Source organism: Megalops cyprinoides, chromosome 2 (assembly GCF_013368585.1).
Source record: "Megalops cyprinoides isolate fMegCyp1 chromosome 2, fMegCyp1.pri, whole genome shotgun sequence".
NCBI classification, from domain to species: Eukaryota; Metazoa; Chordata; class Actinopteri; order Elopiformes; family Megalopidae; genus Megalops; species Megalops cyprinoides.
Genome location: NC_050584.1, coordinates 31,971,901 through 31,990,365, shown reverse-complemented (window position 1 = coordinate 31,990,365; position 18,465 = coordinate 31,971,901). Strand labels below are relative to the sequence as shown.

The following is an 18,465-nucleotide window of genomic DNA, read 5'->3' as shown; positions in this document are numbered from 1 at the left end:
CAGTAGCAGCACAGGGGAACAGAGCCCTAAAATTAGTGTAGTATTCCCCAATCACATTGATTGAATGAGCACCTCCAGGGTTTTTGCTGTAATCCCTCACTGATGATGATATTAGCAATGTATCAAGGCCATATTTCTCCCCCCCCCCCCCCCCCCCCCCCCCTCTCCCCTCCCCTCCCCTTTTATGCAAGTGTACATGGCACAAATCCACTTCCGTTCATGGTTTATACCACTGTTGAATAATATTATTTATGCTTTCCATTCATTGTGTAATTCAATAACATGTCATACTTGTAAATTAGGTGTGACCCAGCAACTGTTATGAAGCATATTCTTTATTGCAACTTACTGTAGCAAGATGGGCCGGTATGATTTCCCCTCCCACCAAGAATTCTTGATAAACTTATACTGATGTAAATATATGATTAGATATGCACCTGAGCATAATACATTTTTAAAATCAATGTAGAATTGTATGCATAGATAAACTGAGGCTGTTTTATCAAGATGGCGGATATGCTAAGAGTTGGGTTGGTGCTACACAGCACTGAGTCTTACTCTGTACAAACATTTTCTTCAGTACCATCTAACTTCATTTGAACAAACAGAATTCAGATACAGCTTCATACAACCACACAACAAATGTCCAATCCTTTTTATACGCTGCTTCTTCTCCATGTTAATTTTCCAACTTGATTACATCATTACAAATCCTATGATATCCCTGGAAATACTTCTCACTAAAGTCTAGTCAGTGTGACAGTGACACATATCCCTTAGAGGTGAGGAATGCCAGTGAGGAATCAGTTCATCTGAATTTCTAGGGATCTGATGAAAATAGGTGTGGAAGAACAATCCTATTGCAGAATCAAATGTACTATACAACTATACAGTACTCAGTTAAGAAAATACTTAATTTTGTGCTATTATTACTTGTTTTATGAACAGTAAAATAACACTTCACTCCAGTAGTCAGGTTGCCAGTCTGGTTTCTGTTTAGATAGCAGAAAAGAGATCACAATGAGCCTATAGCATAATCTCAGTTACAACCGAATAAATATTTCCTGCCACCTTTCATCTGCAAAGCATTATTGGTAGTTTGTTTCACATTCAGCCACTGTGAATGAGATATAAGGCTTTAGTATCCCATTAGAAGGTTTTACTTTATCTCTTTATCATTTTGCTTGTCGGTTAAATTGAAAAGTGTAATTTATTGTCTTAAAAATGGTCTCTACCTTTTCGTTATATTACATTACATCCATTTAGCAGACACTCTTATCCAGTCCAACCTCCAGCACAAAAGAATGTTGAATGAGCAACAGTGTCAGACCAGTGAGCATAACACTGTTCAAGCCCTACCCTAAGTTCACTTGCGCAACCTGACTAGACAAGAAAAAGCCAAGTATACTATCATACATCAGTCGTTAGATCACAGAATCCAAAATACATTGCAATACTACATGTAAAATAAACAGAAAGTACTACAAGTAGCAGGTGTTAGGGGACAGGGGTTGAAGAGGAAGAGGTGGGTCTTCAGTCTGGATTGGAAGAAACCTTGCCTATGTTTAGGGAGATTGTAGACAAATTGTGCGGCTGCATTCTGGAGTGGGTTGTAGGGGTTTGATAGCACAGGCAGGAAGACAGGCAAAGAGAGAGTTACAGTAGTCCAGGCATGAGAGGATGAGGGCTTGAACTAGGAGCTGCGTAGAATACATCGTTAGGTAGGGGTGGATCCTCTGGATGTTGTGCAAAAAGACACATGTCCGACTCACCACTACAACCTGAGAGGAGAAGGACGGTCCACTATCAAGTATTTCTCCAAGTATCAAGTATTTCTCTCTTTTGACAGTGCTTTAGACAAGCTTTTGTGGTAAGTCTAGGCTCAGGGAGAGTTCTTGAAACGAGCAGGACCTGGATGGGATGAAAAGCATCTCGGTCTTAGCCACACTAAGCTTTAGGTGGTGGTCCTCCATCAATTGTGGAATGTCTTTCAGGCAAGCTGAAATACATGCAGAAACCTGTCTGTCAGTGGCAGAAAAGATGGATAAAGTTGCATGTTGTCAGAAGAAGTGACATGAAAAGCCACCGGAGGAGATGACAGAGTCCAGAGATGTAAAGAGAGAAGGGGAGGGGGCAGAGTACAGAGCCTAGAGTGACACCCGTAGAAGGGCTGTGGGGTCTAGACAACCCATCATTCCAGGACACCCTGAAAGAGTGTCCAGAGAGGTGGGATTGAACCCAAAGAAGAGCAGTAATCAGTGATCCCCATCATTGCCAGGGTAGACAGAAGTAGAGTGTGGTCCACTGTATCAATGCAGAAAGGTCTAGGAGAATCAAGACCAAGGAGTGGGAGGATGCTCTGGCTGATCAAAGAGCCTCAGTGATGGAAAAAAGGAAGTCTCTGTGGAATTGCCAGCCAGATTGAAAAGGTTTAATAAGGTTGTTCCAGGAGACAAAGGAGGACAGTTGTTTAGCCACAGCGCGTTCAAGTGTTTCAGACAGAAAGGGAAGGAGAGAGACTGGTCAATAGTTCTGGACAGCAGACGGGACCAGAGTCCTCAACATACAAAAAGCCATATTATTCATGCTACTAAGATAGTGTTACAAATATGCAAAACAGATAACCGGTTCTTTAGTTGTTGGGTTTTTTGGGATATTGTACATGTGGACATTCTGGCAAATAAACATCTACTACAGTTCCTTCAATAGAGCAAAAGGTTACTGTACTTGTTAGAGACCCTCTGTCAGGTCTCTGCCTCTGCAGTGCTCTGCTAAACATCTGTCAGCACTACAGGTCTGATCACCAGAGTGAGTGGGCCCAAAGTGTTACAAACTCTCCTAAAATCATACAATCAATATGTATGTGGTTTTGTCACTGCAGAGGTGCCACTACTGATGTGCAGTAAATCTGAACTTCCCTCTGTTCAATTTCCTGCCTCAGTGCTCTCCCCTAGGCCTGCTGGACCCCTTTCTCCAGGATTTGTTTTGTTTAACAAACTCCTGTGAGATCTGGCTCATTATTCAGGACTCACGGTGCCCACTCCTGCAGTGGGGGGAGGGGGGGGAATGGGGGGTGGACATGGTACAGGAACCAGGCTAGCAGTTTTGTCCCCTGGGTAATGTACTTGCCTGTGAAATTCTGCATGCTTGTTCTGTGACAAATACAAATTATTAATGAATCCAAGTTGATTCCAGTCTTCAAAGATTAATACATTTTTTTATTATTCACCTTTTTTCCTCTGGGCAGTTTGTTTTCATTTGAAGCTGACAATGACTGAAATTTCAAGTTTGGTGTAGACATGCTGAGACTTGGAGTTGTGCCAGTACATTCAAATGTGTAATGGCCTGTGAAGATCAGAACCATAGCTGGAAATTTCATTAGCAGCTAGACTTAGGGGCCTTTGCTCTGTACCTTGAACCATGCTGACCTTTCATCAAGCTTTCTGCAAGACTGCACCCTGCACAAGTTGGTTTTAGAAAAAAAGGGCTATCTATGCTTGCTGGGGTGAAAGGAACATTTTCAATTGGACAGTCTAATTATTATTATTATTACATTAATTAATGTCACCCTTTTTAAAGAAAAGAAGTCATGTACATTTTGAACCAGACTGATTAAGTAGGTGCGGAATCATCCAACCAAGACAGGAGTATAGCTAACAGGGCACTGTTGTCTCCCTCTCACTGTTGTCTCTTTGCGTGTCGTCGGGGAGGCGGGTCAAGAAAGTGTCAATCATGGCTACAGACGCGCTATGTGTGTTGTTGCTGCCGAGTTCACGCATTAACATTACACTGTAGAATTTGCTATCAGCTCCTAAATCGCAGATACAGCCGTTCGTCGTTTGGCGTCGTTCCCGATGTTCACATTCTGGCCCGACGCTGGAAATTTGTTGGCTACGTCAAAATCGTGTCAAAATTGGGCTGAAATTGTGTAGTGTGAACCCGGCATTAGTTTTTTAGCCTATTTCCTTTCACACTCCGCTTTACATGTTATTGTTTTGTCTCTGCGATAAACATGTTCGTCATTTATTCATTGATATATTTATCTGTTTTTTTTAGTCATTCTAGTTTATTTTGTTTTGTCAATGTTTGGTTTCCTTGTTAATAAACTTGCTATATTAATTACATCATTGTATTCTCTGTAGGCTATTTTGTATTGACAATCCAGGCTATAATAGACTTCAAACACCTCATTTTATTAAATTTCATATTAGTTTCTGATTGTTACGGTGCTTACCAAATGATAAGTGCTTCTCAGGCGATAGCGATATTCCCTACATAGACGGCACCATGTCTGAGGATAGGCATGTTCCCTTCAGTCATAGAGATTTTATTCAACTACCTACAAGTACATCCAGCCCCTAGCTTTGATATTGACGCTGATGAAGCCAGAATGTCAGTGATGTTAGCCTTGACAAGGTAAAGGCATGCATTCAATAAAGTCACATGTTTCATGACAACTCTATGTAGTGTGCATTCATTCCAAATACCTGCAATTGCTGGACCAAAAAAAAAAAAAAAAAAAAAACACCCTACTGCCTCCAAGTCTAAGACAGTTGATATCATTATTAATCCAGTCACAAACATACCAAATCTATGTTACCCAATAATAAAACTGAAAATTTGACTGGTATTGATCACCTCACAGTCATTCTTGATGGATTGTATTATTGGGTTTAAGTTCAGTTTTACTGAGATCTTAGATTAAGAGCATATCAATAGTCCAAGAAACTTAAAACATTCTTTGAGGTGATTTGAATGGTAAAGGCATTGGGGGTTGAGACTTTTCACATTCACCACTATGGAGTAGCACAGGTTTATCAAAATTAGTCTCATAACCAGAGAATTCCCTAATTATGCCAATAACTGCTAGAATAAAGAATGTCACATTAGTCATGAAAAACAATATTGTCTGCAATTCTATGTTCTTTGTCTTATACTGATTCCTGAAATACAATGTCTAATGAGATATGTTTGCCAAAATGTTTGCTCAGACTTTAGCCAACAATTATTTCTCATAAATGGCCCATTGTGCCAACTATCTTTATAGCATATGCATCTCACACATACTTCACAGAATATATTGCATCACATACAGTAAATCTCATTTTAAAACTGAAATAAAGAGTAGATCTTCCCCTCTTGAAATATTCCCCTGAGTAGATGCTCCCCTCCTGTTATTAAAATGATTTTGTTATGGTTGCTGTAATATATTTCACAGGAGATTTCTTGCAATTTTAATCTTGGGATAACTGCTGCTCTGTGGAACATAGGCAGGGTATCAATTAATGCACATGGTGTAGAACTGCTTGAGGAGGATAGATGAAAATTTCCCTCACTGTAACTTCAGGATTGTTTACAGACAAAGCAATAAGTTATTTCCTCTATGGCATTTAAAGCATGAGGCTATGCATCTCAAATAACTGTGGGCAAAACAATGCTGAAATATGACATTGCTGAAATATAAGTCAACACTTCCCATAAATGAACCAAAAAACAAGGTTAAAAGAAAATTTTAAAACCAAACACAAGGAAACCAGCGTACACCAACCAAAAGCAGGGACAAAATTCAATTCAATTTGTATAGCACTTTGTACAACACAAGTTGTCACAAAGCAGCTTTACATTGTTCCCAGGCCTGAGACCCCCCGAGAGCAAGCCTAAGGCAACAGTGGCAAGGAACAACTCCCTAATTAACAGGAAGAAACCTTGAGCAGAACCCAGCTCAGAGGGGGGGCCCATCTGCTTCTGGCCAGAACTGGGCAGATAGAATTACAGAAAATACATGAAACTGTACAATGTACTTTAAGACATTTGAGTTTGATCAACAGTAGTAATTAATAGAGTAATTATAAAATGTATCCTAGAATGTCCGGTTCTTGGCACGCAGTTAGCTTGATAGGCAGGGCAGCGAGGTAGCAGGACTGGAAATCGAGATGTGACGCTTGGGCTACAGCTCCAGGCAGGAGCCCGGAGCAGCAATAGGAAACAAATAGAAAACTGATTAGTGGATGTTAATTGCAGGAATGGAGATCCATTGTATGAAACATACTGTATAAATAACATCTAAAATAACACAAAAGTAATGATTATTATGTGTGAGGCCCACATCAGGTTGTGGTGCATTGTTCAAGGGGGATTTTGTAGGAATGCATGATGGATACGATAAATTGTACAGACCAGACAGATAATGAAGCAGAATAATTAGTAAAAATTATCCTGAAAATACTGGATAATTTGTTACTGTACTAAGCGTAACTTTTCCTACCTTGGCTTACTCAGTCTCAGCCTTTCTGGTTTAGAGAACTCCTTTTAATTGTAATGGACTGGAAGGAACTGAATGGTGCACCAGAGAGGAACAGCTCAGCCCTGATCAACTCATAAATTCTAGATAAAATTGTCAAAATGCAAAGTGCAGATGAATTCCATTTTTGTGAGTCTTGGTTGCCTTCCAAGCATGGGGAATGACTCCCTCTTGTCTTCAGTTTACCACCCAATCCTACACACTTGACAGACCACTGCGTTCAGCTTCTTCAGGATGCTTGGCTGTTCCCCCCTCTCATAACCTCACATCCTGCTCACATGTACTGTCTGTCTTGACCCCTGTGTGGTGGAACAAGTTTCCCGTTTCGGTCAGAACAGCTGGAACACTGGCCACCTTTCACTGCAGACTGAAGACTCACCTCTTCAGGCTACACCTCAACCCTGCTACCCAAATGTGATTTTTGTCCCTCGCATATGCAATAATATGTGTGGAAATGTACACTATAGGTTATGTAATTGGGTATAAAAAAGAGGTTTACTTACATGCGTGTGGTACGTGTTAGCATTGTATTTGCATTATATGTGCATTCCTTAAGTTGTGCATGTTGTTTTGCACTTACAGGTCAATTTAGGCATGTATTTGTGATTTCAGCACCATGTTTGGCATTGACACTTGTAAATGTGTGGTCAGTGGTGGCCTGTTTGTGCAACTTTCTATTCCACTTTATTAGATGCACTGCGTCTTGCTGAGTGTGTAAGAAGTCTTGCTGAGTAAGAGCATCTGCTGAATGACAGTAATGTAATATGTAATGCGAGTCACTATGAGTCTTTTATACGTGACATATCAATGTGGAAATGCCACTTTCATTCTAATGCATACATTGCCCTGGGTTTTTAGGGGACGTGGAGATAAATGACAAACGCATAATAGCTGGCAAATGAACAGAAAACAGTGAACACTGTAACTGTCCTCCACAGGATCTGAATCACAGGAGCATTTCAAGTCCTTTGTACACAACTACCATGCTGCGGCTTGGCTGCTCATCGACTATGGTCTGGAACGAAATTCAGAAGGACGCATACAAACGCGCAAGCGCGGTACAACCCACTCAACTGCGTCAATAGAGCAGGAAGTGAACAAGAAAAACAGTCATGATTATTTGTTCGTCAGCCACCTCAGCCAGACAAGTTCAATAATTTACTCAGAACAAACTCTCTGCTATGGTTTTCACCAGATTCGATGAACTTTGAGTCGGAAACAACGTGGCTGCATACAATAGCCTTCTTCTGGCCCCATGAACAGCATACCTTTGCTCAAAATTTTATAGTAACTATTTAGGTACCTGCCATTACATTTAATTATTCCATATTTTACGGTGAAATGCCCCCATTAAAATTCTGCGCGAATCTTTCGTGGCTCTTCACGGACTTACCGGAGTTCACGCAGCGACTCCACGCTGCAGCTACGTACGGGTTTAGGGCTGTGGAAGCGGCTTGGTTGTACGACTCGGACCTACAGGAGCTGCAGAAAGCAAAGAAGCAGACAGGGCTTGAAGTTGTACTAATAAATACTCCTCCTGGTAAGACTGAACATGTAGCTAGCTGTCTAGCTGACTGAATACACATTTCTTAGCAAAGTTAGGGTCCGTTTCCCTTGTCGGAGAAACTGCTGCCACTTGCTTGCCAGCTTGATGGCTTGCCTTATTCGAACACTTGCTATACAAGAAAGAGAGAATGAGAGAGACTAACGTAATAAACGCTAACTTTGCGCCCCGTAAAGCGCTTTAGAGCAGGTTCAAATGTTCTGCACGGATGGCCATATTTAAATAAATCAGCCACCCAACTGACACACTCAATCAATCTTGGTCCACGGGATCCTATGGTGGTAATAGTTTTCCTCACGCATTAAATTAGATACCCATGATGCTTATGAATACACAAGACTCCCCATATATACGCTTTTTCCATAGAGAATTCTTTCCTTTATATTTTATTTCTAACACAACATGTAGGGTATGCGTTGTGGAATGTAAATCACGACTATAATGAGCTCTGAACATTTGACAGATTCAACTTCACATTGTAGCTGAACAATGAAGTGTTTATATTCATCAGTGGGTATAAACATAACTGCCAAAACATGAACTTGTGGAAATTATAGCCTACTAAAAGCTTGCGACGTCGTTTTATTCACGAATGTCTGTTTGTAGCGGATGACTGCTGCAGTTCCTTTTGTAGGCGACGTGACAAGCGGAGAACTTGGCCTCGGAGCGGTCCCTGGCAGGGAGACAGACTTCAGACGGGGTTTGGATCTGGCAGTGATGTACGCTAAGGCTCTGGACTGCGGGAGGTGAAGGAATTGCGTTGTCATGCGTCCCGTGACTAACTATGGGCTTCGCCTTGGGTTCCACCATATGGTGCAGTGGGAGTGAGAACTCAAAGCAACGTAAATTCGTCTGGGCTTTCAGTATTCACTGCTCGTGCCAGCATCACACATTCAAGCCTACCCCACCAGTCCCTTTTGACAATTATCAAGGTTGTCCCATGTGACATACCCCTCCTGTGAGGCCAGCTGACTTTGCAGGACTGACCTATGCTGTGCAGTGCTGATTCTGTCCTGCAGCATTGAAAACATACAGCGCAAAACTGTTCAGATATGGTTTTAGCTGGACCCATTGTGGTTTCTCTCCTGGAAGGTTTTATATTAGCAGCACTGCGTGCGGGCCAGATGCACATACAGTAGCAGTCCTGTAAGTCTTCATATCTAGGCTGTTTCCTCTATATGTACATGTATTGATGAAGCATATGTGTCTCTGCAGGATACACTTGATGGCTGGAAGAGTACCTGTGGGGGTGGATCGAGCCACTGTTGCCATGGAGATGGAGGCAACCTTTGTTGAAAACCTGAAGCATGCTGCAGATGTGCTGTCAAAGGTGATGGTTTCATTACTGTCAAAACATCAAAAGCATGAAATGTTTACACAGGCTATATATCTTAATTATATCTTAATTGCAGTAAAAACTGTCAACATACAGAGCACTGTGGTACTTTAGAATTGTATCTGTGTAACTGTGCAAAGCACCACATCTATAAATTTAAATCATGGCTTAACTTACATTTACATAATGAAAACAAAGATCTTACAGTTATGAAAGGATTTGTGTGTGATTTGTTGTGATTTATTTTTAGGAGGGAATTCTTGGTTTGATTGAGCCCATCAATACCAGGATAACCGATCCACGATATTTCTTGGACACCCCACACCAGGGTAGGACCTTAGTGATTAGTTTCATTATCTCACAGAGAAAAAGATGAGAATTTTAAGCTTAAGAAACTTCTGTGATACCCCTGTTAATCATGCTGAGCCATACCCTTGGATGATGTGTGTAAAATATGCATTACACCACACATTTTGAGACTTGAGTTTACCTCTGAATTGTGAAACATATAGTATATGTAATTGATCCATTATTAAGTTTTATTTCATGTGGAAGACTCATCCATGGTGTTATGCTACACATCTGTCAATTTTTGCCTGCAACACTGCGAAGGAAAAAAATGAAGACCTGCATGTTTTTCCAGCTGCTGAGATTCTGCAGAAAGTTGGCCACTCGAACATCATGCTACAGATGGTGTGTAAGAAGCATTCTGTCGGATTCCAGACACTTATTTTCTGAAAAAAAAAAAAAATGTATATATATGTATATATAATATCAGGGTTTCCGTTATCCGGTAATTACTGGTTTTTACCTGGTAAAAATTATAAAAAAACAAAAAATTAAAAACCTGCCGGTCAAAATGTCCGATAATAATGCTCATACAAAACGTAGCTATAACGTAGGCTAAACAGGACATATGTTTTTTGACAGCAAAACACGCTTATTTATGAGTTCAGCGAGCTGTACCCTGACTGGGCTACACTGACTAACATTGCCTGTGTTCTGCCCGTGTCAAGCGTGCCAGCAGAAAGGGGCTTCTCTCTGCAGAATCGGATTAAGATGGCGCAGCGAAGTCGTCTGGAGGAGGAGAGAGTGATGCGGCTTATGCGCATTGCAAGCTGCAAAGACACATTGGATACATTTGATTTCAAGTTGGCAGCAGAGGACTTTGGTGCAATGAAAATAAGATGTTACCTGGTAGCCTATAGGCTACATATGATGCAGTGTAGGCCTAACCTTTTTTTAAACTGGCTACAGATGTTACAGGTTACAGATGTTTGATAATAGCCTACATTTTAGCAGCTAATGTTGAGGATTTGCTCAATCGTTACTGTTCTTTAAACAGTCATACTGATTTGAGGTAGTTGTCATTCTTTCGTCAACCTAGGTGTACATTAGATTTGTGTTTGTAACATAGACAGTTATTGAAACGTGACAGGTAGGCCAAGTTTCAAATTTGTCCGGTAAAATAAATTCTTTCCGGACACCAGGCCGGCAAGAAAAAATCCTAGCGGAAACCCTGATACATATATTTTATCAAATTCTGGGTTGTCACTTATCACTAGGTTATAACATCCAATGAAAGAACATATCACAGTGTGTTTATTTTTCTATTTTCAGGCTCCAAGCTGACATGTGTTCTGCTCTGTGCAGTCTGAGGAGTTGACTGATATCTTGAGAAAGTGTTTGTCCTAGTTTTTTATTTGTGTCTTCACTAGATTTGTACTGCAGCACATGTTTCATAACGCCCACAAGATTTATTGAATATTCAAAACTGCAGTACTCATGTACAATTTACTGTACACATCCATACATTGCTGTTTAATAAGGAAACATAACAGATCCATGTTATCCAGCAAGTAGATGTTTTTGGTCACTAAATTCAGGGGACAGTTCTCAAAGCCTTCCCTCTACATTGAGCACCTGAGCTAACTACCCATTACCATACTTGTACTGACATACACATAAAAAACGCGATAAGAAAAGGCATAAACCGAACACTCTTTGTGCTTGTTGAACTGCAGAGGGTATGAGGCTGTTTCTTGAATGGGTTCTCTAAGGTGATTTCAGTGTTAGGAGCCGTGTTTGAGCTTGGTGGCATGAGGAGGTATGATTAAACACAGGCTACCAACCAGCAACTTGGAATTGCTTTTGTAAATCGTGCTTCACAAAGAGACCAGATGGCACCATGCAAAATTCTTCTCTGTAACTGATGCCTGCTGATTATGAATTCTTCTGCTACAGGATGTGTTCCACTGGCAGATAATGGATGGGAACCTGACGCAGAACATCCAGACGCTTTTCCCTCTCATAGGCAAGTACACAAACACATGTCCAATGGTGGCGTGATATGCAGGGAAGTTTGTGGGCATGGTGGAATGGTTGGGCGAGTGGCAGTGAGGCAAGTTGAGGATGGTGGTGAGGAGTTGGAGGTGTGTAAGGCAAAATGGGGGGAGCAAGCCAAGAATTCAAGCAGCATAGGGGAAACAGAACTTCTCCATGTCAGAATTGAATAATGTGTTTATTGCAAATGTGGTATGCACGCAGACAGACCTTCCCATTGGGGCTGATATTTCTTAATTTCTACTGAACACTTGCACAAAAAAAGCCAAGTGTGTGCCCATAGAAGAGATCTGCTCTCATTTGATTCTTGTGTGTTTGCAGGTCATGTGCAGATTGCTCAGGTTCCTGGACGGAATGAGCCGGACAGCCCTGGTGAAGTTAACTTTCCCTACCTCTTCAGCCTGCTGGAGAAGCTGGGATACCAGGGCTACATTGGCTGTGAATACAAACCCCTGGGTAAGCATTCCTTCCTTTCAGCAAATATAGAGATTAGGACTATTTATTAGACACCTTTATTGAAGGCAACTTAAATTTTATAATAGTGAACAGTGCAATGTGATACAAATAAAATGGAACCATGTGTGCAGTACCTTTCAGCAACAGATATAAATATGTGTGTAGTGGTTGTGGCTTGCTAGGAGAGTATATGCAAGCCTTGTGCTCACAGCCATAGCCATAGTTGCTGGAGCTTGTTTGGTAACTTAATGTGTGCTGTCCTGAATAAATGCAAATGAAGCTAGCTTGCTCATTGGGTAATATTCTAACCAAATCACTGGCTAGCTGATTCATGAAAAAGTATGCAAGTCCAATTATTAGGATTAGGATCTTTTTATATCCAACCTTACAGTGTTTTGTTTTATTGTTTTCAGAAGGAAACGGTAGTGTACACTAACAGTACAGTGTTTGAATTTGGACTTCACCTGAAAGGAAACCGCTTAATAATGGGACAGACAAATCTGCTTATGGCAGAAACATCAGATTAGTTGGAATTACTTACTTACGAGGAACATATGAATGGAATGTCTCTAAATTCTTTGTGCGGTGTAGTGGTGTGTACTTAGAGAGGTGTATCCAAGTAGTAATTTTAGGGTTTAACTGACAGAAACAAGGCTGAAGTTGTGCTTGTCATGAATAATGAATGAGTCAGGCAGCACTCTAACCTCATGCTTTGAAGCAAAGTGTCTGTATGCTAAATCCCTTAGGAAAAGAAGAAGCTTTAGAGACTCACAACCTAAAAATATGAGGCAACTGGTCATCAGAGAGTCAGAGTTGAAGGGATTGCAGTGCATAATTAGGCCTGCTATGAAATCTAATATGTACAAATGTTAAATATTTGAAGTGTCTTGGCTGAGATACTGTGCCCCAAGTGTATTTGACAAGCCTTCACACAGACATAAGCTGGATTCATTAAAGGGAATAATGGCTTTGTTTAACTGTTGCTGTGGGGTGGCCCTGCTAGTGCAGGGGACAATGTGGGTCAAAAAAAAAACTTAGTTAAAAACTTAAATGCTCTGGACTCTTATCGTCCAAGGCATTAATTACTGGGGACATGGTTTTGGCCTATTGAACAGTTCTATCTACATTTCCCTTCATAGTATCATCAGCTGGTAACTGAACTCAAGGATAAAGAGTAGCAGGTAGTGTGAAGACATGAGGCTTCAGGCACAGGGCTTGGTCACAGAGCCTGGTGCCAACACCATGGAACAACAGCAACACCATATTTCAATCACTTGGAGCATCAATGCCAACACTAGTCAACACTATTGACTGAGTACATTGCAGAATTAAGCCTGAAGTCGTTTCCCAAAAAGACAATTCTGTTGACCCTTAATTTACAACTTGGTTTGTATTCATGGACTTGACATGTTGAAGTATACTGTAAAGTGGTAAATGATGTCTTTTTAAAATGTGGTTTTCCAGGCCAAACTGAAGACACAAAATGTTTTTCATCTCCTCAGGTACCACAGAGGCTGGTTTAGGTTGGGTGAGAGAGTACTGGAAGAGTCACAAGTGAAGACTAAGGATTGGGACAGCTTTCCCTGAGGTCTGGAGACCAACAGGGAGCTATCAGCAGAATGTAGATTCATAATGAATAAAAAAAACATCTACTTCAAATCTCCATAGCTTGATGATTCATAATGAGTCTGCATAGTTGATGCGATTCATCGTTTGGACATTAACATTTTCTTGGCATTCAAAGTGGTTTAATGTGTGACTTGAGTTGAAGCTGATGTTGGTAAGAAAACTGCTTGAGGGGATATTGATGCTGTAAGATACAGGCTTAAACTTAGCAACGTGATTAAAAAGAAGATAAGATGCTGTCACCATGAACAGGCATAACATGACTCACCCAAAGAAAGCAGTCAAACAAAAGGAGACATGACCTCATCAGATTGGAGACCAAATAGACTGATTCTGCATCTAAGGAGAATTCACAGGACCTTTTGATGTCTGCATGTCGACAATGTCCTCATTTGTAGTGTTTGATCCAATACCGTAGACTCATGGCATGGAACTGCCTTTTACATCACTGCATTATCAACAGCTTGGAAAATATGAACACATCGTTTCTCAGCAAGCATCTTAAGTTCTGCCATTATTTTATTCTACAACTAAATATATATGTTTACAACTAAATAAATGTTTTAACTGGTTACACCAAACAAAATGTGTGTAAGGGATTCTGTAGATTGGATTTAGACTGAAAATAAATGTGCTTATGTGCCACAAAACATGTAACCAAAGGCAGTGTGTGAAAAGAATGCATTTTTGTGGCAATGAAATTCAAATTAGCTTATTGGCTTCTTCTCCCTTGGGAATGTGTGTGTAAAATACTGTTTATTTTATGGATTGTGGCCATACTCTGTTGAAATGCACGCAGCAACACAAATAATTCCCGAAACAACACAAAAACTCAAATTTCTACTTGAATCTTCCACTCATTGTAATATTGTTTCCTGGAGACTGGAGGTTAGTAGTCAATGGTGTTACCGTAGTTTGCACAAACATATGCCCCTGCCTTTGTTCCCCATCAATAAAGGAACTGTAGACATTTTAATAGACTGAAAGGTTTAATGCTGCATTTTATACTTACAATAGCGTTTTCATTTCTATATACATAATGTACATATAATATGTACATGTAAGTACATATAACTTTAGACACACTGAAATCACTCAAATTATATTACCTTTTCAAAAACACATTTGAATAACTAACTGCAAGCATCTTCCATTTAAGTACATTAATAGGTAGATCAAATTAAATACCCAGTGTTCTTTACTAAAAAAAAACAAAAAAAACCCTCAAAGAAAGATGCATTGTCTCGCTCAAAAAATGATTAAAACTCCTTGCCTTCATCCCCTTTAAACAGGGACCCTGACCTTAAATTATTTGGTTTCTTTCAAGATAAACAAATGCATACTATTAAGGCTGTGCATGAGTTACTCAGTATTGCAGTGACATCTCAGCTGAACATGTATGCGTGCGTGTGTGTGTGTGTGTGTGTGTGTGTGTGTGTGTGTGTGTGTGTGTGTAGAGATGCACTTTTAAGGAGATGAATGAAAGCAGTTCCACATAAGCAAAGCGCAGGCCTCATTTTGACCCCTTCATCTCCTTCTGAACGCTAAACGCTGGCACCCAACTATGCCCTACACTGTGGCAGAATTAATCGGCAGTTTAATTGGATTTTCAAGGATTCCCCTTCAAGGTCATCGTAACAGCACTGCTCCAAATTATATTGTTAAAAAAGGAACAGGCACTTCTGGGATGAAGACATGGCAGTGGGGATATTACAGAACCCATTTGACATGGAAGTGTGAAAAATGAATCGCCAAACGCTCTGAGCTGTAACGGCGATTGTTCATGTTTACAACAACCCCTATGTCAGAGCCAGAATAATGCCTGCAGTGATAGGCAAACAGCTTGGTGCTAAATCCATGTACAGCGATTTCAGCTAATTGCTTCATTAATGATTGACATACATCAAAAACACATTCCTCTCCCCCACAAACTATTGAAGTATGCAAATAAATCATACACTTGGCCAAAATATTTGCCCCTATTTCATAAGGCCCTCCTTGCTCATGGCTAATGGTTGACACTCATGAACTTCTGAGGTTCTGCTGCATAGCCTCATCAACTCATGTGATGCAACCCAAGTGATGCAAGTGATCACATGATCACCCAATCAATGAAGAAATCACATGCCTACCCTCCTTAGATAAAAAAAGCATGTGCATTTAAAGGGCCGCTTGCATAAATGACACGTTTGTGTGTGTTGCATGGTATAATGCTCAGTATTCTGTACTGCTTCTTCAGTCAAATCCTTCATTCTGAGGTAGCGTTGACCTAAGCCTCACTGTGTTTTTAAAGCGCCCTCTGTCCAGTGTCTTCAGTTGTGTGGAAAGATTTTGAGAGTGACTGCCCAAACACCCCCGGTACTGGCAGACTTGCTGTCACGCATTCACAGGTCCTTCGCTGCAGGCGGAAAGACCTGCACCTTTCTAGAAAACTGGCTTCCCTGTCCTGTTCATAAGTCTTTTGTGTTCAGTCAGCTAAATGGATTGAATGATGCTCAAATGGCTATCAAATAGAAACTGAATCCCAATGACCACAAACTCAAGTGTATCCCTTGAAATCCATTTCTTGTGCTAAGCAGTTATTGATTTGGCACCGTCAAACAGGGACGTGACCAGCCTCTCAAGTGTAACCAACTGCTAGTGAAAACAGCCCCTGGTCCCTTTGCAGCTTTCTGCAGTGTTTTCAGTGACCAGTCCCCATGTTGCATCCAAGCACAAGATAAGCCCAATTCCACTGAGGGAGGAACACGCACTCACTCGTACGCATGCACACATATATGGACTCACGCACACACACACACACGTGTGGACTTATTTAGGGTCAGCACTGAGTTCCTACAGCAAGCCAGTCCAGAGGTTGAAGCAGGCCGTGTTGATGACCGACTCCAGGTGGTGGTACATGGACACCAGCTGGGGTGGTGGGCTGTTACTCGGCTGCGTGTGGGAAGGCAACGGCTCTCTGAAAACAACCTTGAGGCTCTGGAATGACAACAATGGCCCAATGAAAGCTGTTCAGTTTGTGGCTGAATAAAAAAATCTTGTCAGAAAATTGAAACTCATTGAGGCTGAATGGTATCATTCTGTGCAGAGAATTAACACAGTGCCTCACCGTTTTCCCAGCCTGGGCATCAAGGAAGACTAGAACAAAGCAGTCGGTGAATTTTTGGTTGAGGACAGCCTAGAAAAAAAGAGAATGGGCTTATGTAAATGTCTCGCAACGGACAAGCACCTCAAGTGTATCAGGAAAAACAGCTGAACCCATGTCATCAACTCAAGCAATCTGCAGAAATATTAGGTCCCCTTTTGATCTCAAAAGTTTCTCAAATGTCCTTCAATTATGCAATTAAGCAGAGAATAACATCATGAAACTTTTGAAAAGCTGAAAATTATTCAAAGCAAAGCAAATTTGGGGAGCCTGAGAAAAGTCTTGAAGAGGGGGCCTCTTCTCATCTTACATTTACTTGTCAACAATTTTTTGTGCAGCAGGACCTCAACTTGTTCACCAGATTTAATTTTTTTCTTTTCAAGAAGATCTTCATTTTCTGCCACACTTTTATGTTATTATGACAGTAGTTGAGCTTCATATTTAAAAGCTCAAGAAGATTCAATACAGTTCCCAAGTGGGTCCCTCTGACGTTTAAATAACCTTCTGGAAATTCAAATTAAAATGGTGGGTATCAATTCTACAACTTTTTTTCTTTTCTTCAAAACGTGATGATATACATTCCTTGTCTATGCTGTATATTGCCAATGGTGCTTAGAATGGACCGGTGTATAAGCCATTGAAGCCTCATGGAGCTAGAACTTTGATATTCACATTTAGGTCTACAGTTTAAGGAAGAGGGTCTGATGCTGTTCTCTCCCGAATCAGGAGTTTTAACCACCATTTTGATTGCAGACGATATTGCAGTGAACAGGGGAGAGAAGTATAATGCAATTCATTTGCTTATGTCACATCCATGCCATTAAGGTTGACCATGCCACACAGCCCATAAAGCTTTTTTACAGCTGGGCAGTGGCTGAACAAATGCTGTTAACTGGTACAGCAGCAACTCAGCAATTACTGGAACCCATTCCATTCTGTGTAGTACTCAGAAATTAAGGATGTTACATCAAAGATTTTTTGGGTTCGAGTTCTTACTAGATACTGGATCCCGCTGTCATCCACAAAGTGTCGGCAGCTCTGCGGGAACCGTGAAAGCAGAACTTTGATCAGACTCTGGTACCAGCCAGGACTCATGGTCAGGAAGCAATCCTGCCAAAAGAAAGGTAAAGGGATATAGTTTATAAAAACAGAAAAAGACCTTTATGAAGAACAGTCACTTCATCCATACACATGCATTCAATATTTAATAGCATTTCACATAAAATTTTCTTCAAATCCCATACTGTATGCTGACAGGATACAGCACTGTTGACTCCCTGTGTTCTTCATGGTAAGGATGACACTTAAGACCAAAAAACACAGGCCATTAATACTTGCAGTGTATAATTAGATGTGAAAACAGGGATTTAGTCATCCAGCTACAGGGACTGTAAAAAGGTATATGAGAATACCAGTTTCAAACATGGCATAATCTGAGCAGCACTGTACAGAATGCATATGATTTCACATCTTAACTGCTGTACAAACATAATTCCTACACCACCTTCCCCCAGTACCCCTGATCTGAATGTTAGCAACTTGTTTAAGGGTGAGAATTGGCCTCAAAGCTATCTGCATTTCCTCCCCAATTCTGACAAGATGAAATGCTCTGAAAAGACTTCTGGGCCACATGGCTGCTGTAGCTACACAAAAAACCCCAGAGCATCTCATCAGTGGAAGGCAGGCTCTAAGGT

The 18,465-nt window shown here is 40.8% G+C and overlaps 2 protein-coding genes across 3 annotated transcripts in view; one reads left to right on the top strand and one right to left on the bottom strand.

The window, feature by feature from the left end:
- The first annotated feature begins 6,034 nt into the window (after positions 1 to 6,034).
- On the top strand, positions 6,035 to 14,306 carry hyi (hydroxypyruvate isomerase). Of its 2 annotated transcripts, none has more exons than XM_036522357.1 (8): positions 6,035 to 7,841; positions 8,500 to 8,584; positions 9,081 to 9,195; positions 9,452 to 9,530; positions 9,845 to 9,894; positions 11,446 to 11,515; positions 11,866 to 12,000; positions 13,503 to 14,306. In XM_036522357.1, the coding sequence occupies exons 1-8, from the start codon at positions 7,643 to 7,645 to the stop codon at positions 13,556 to 13,558; spliced, it is 789 nt and encodes a 262-aa protein (XP_036378250.1). In that variant the 5' UTR covers positions 6,035 to 7,642; the 3' UTR covers positions 13,559 to 14,306. The 2 variants fall into 2 exon arrangements, with proteins under 2 accessions (XP_036378250.1, XP_036378248.1); XM_036522355.1 differs by having other exon boundaries at positions 8,500 to 8,611.
- A 726-nt stretch (positions 14,307 to 15,032) lies between these two features.
- szt2 (SZT2 subunit of KICSTOR complex) overlaps positions 15,033 to 18,465 on the bottom strand; it is a 70,941-nt gene continuing 67,508 nt past the window's right edge. The window contains exons 74-76 of the mRNA XM_036554794.1: positions 17,768 to 17,881; positions 16,736 to 16,804; positions 15,033 to 16,605 (exon numbers count right to left, since the gene is read on the bottom strand). Of these exons, the coding sequence (XP_036410687.1) occupies positions 16,462 to 16,605; positions 16,736 to 16,804; positions 17,768 to 17,881 (327 nt within the window). The 3' untranslated portion in view covers positions 15,033 to 16,461. The remainder of the gene's footprint in view (positions 16,606 to 16,735; positions 16,805 to 17,767; positions 17,882 to 18,465) is intronic.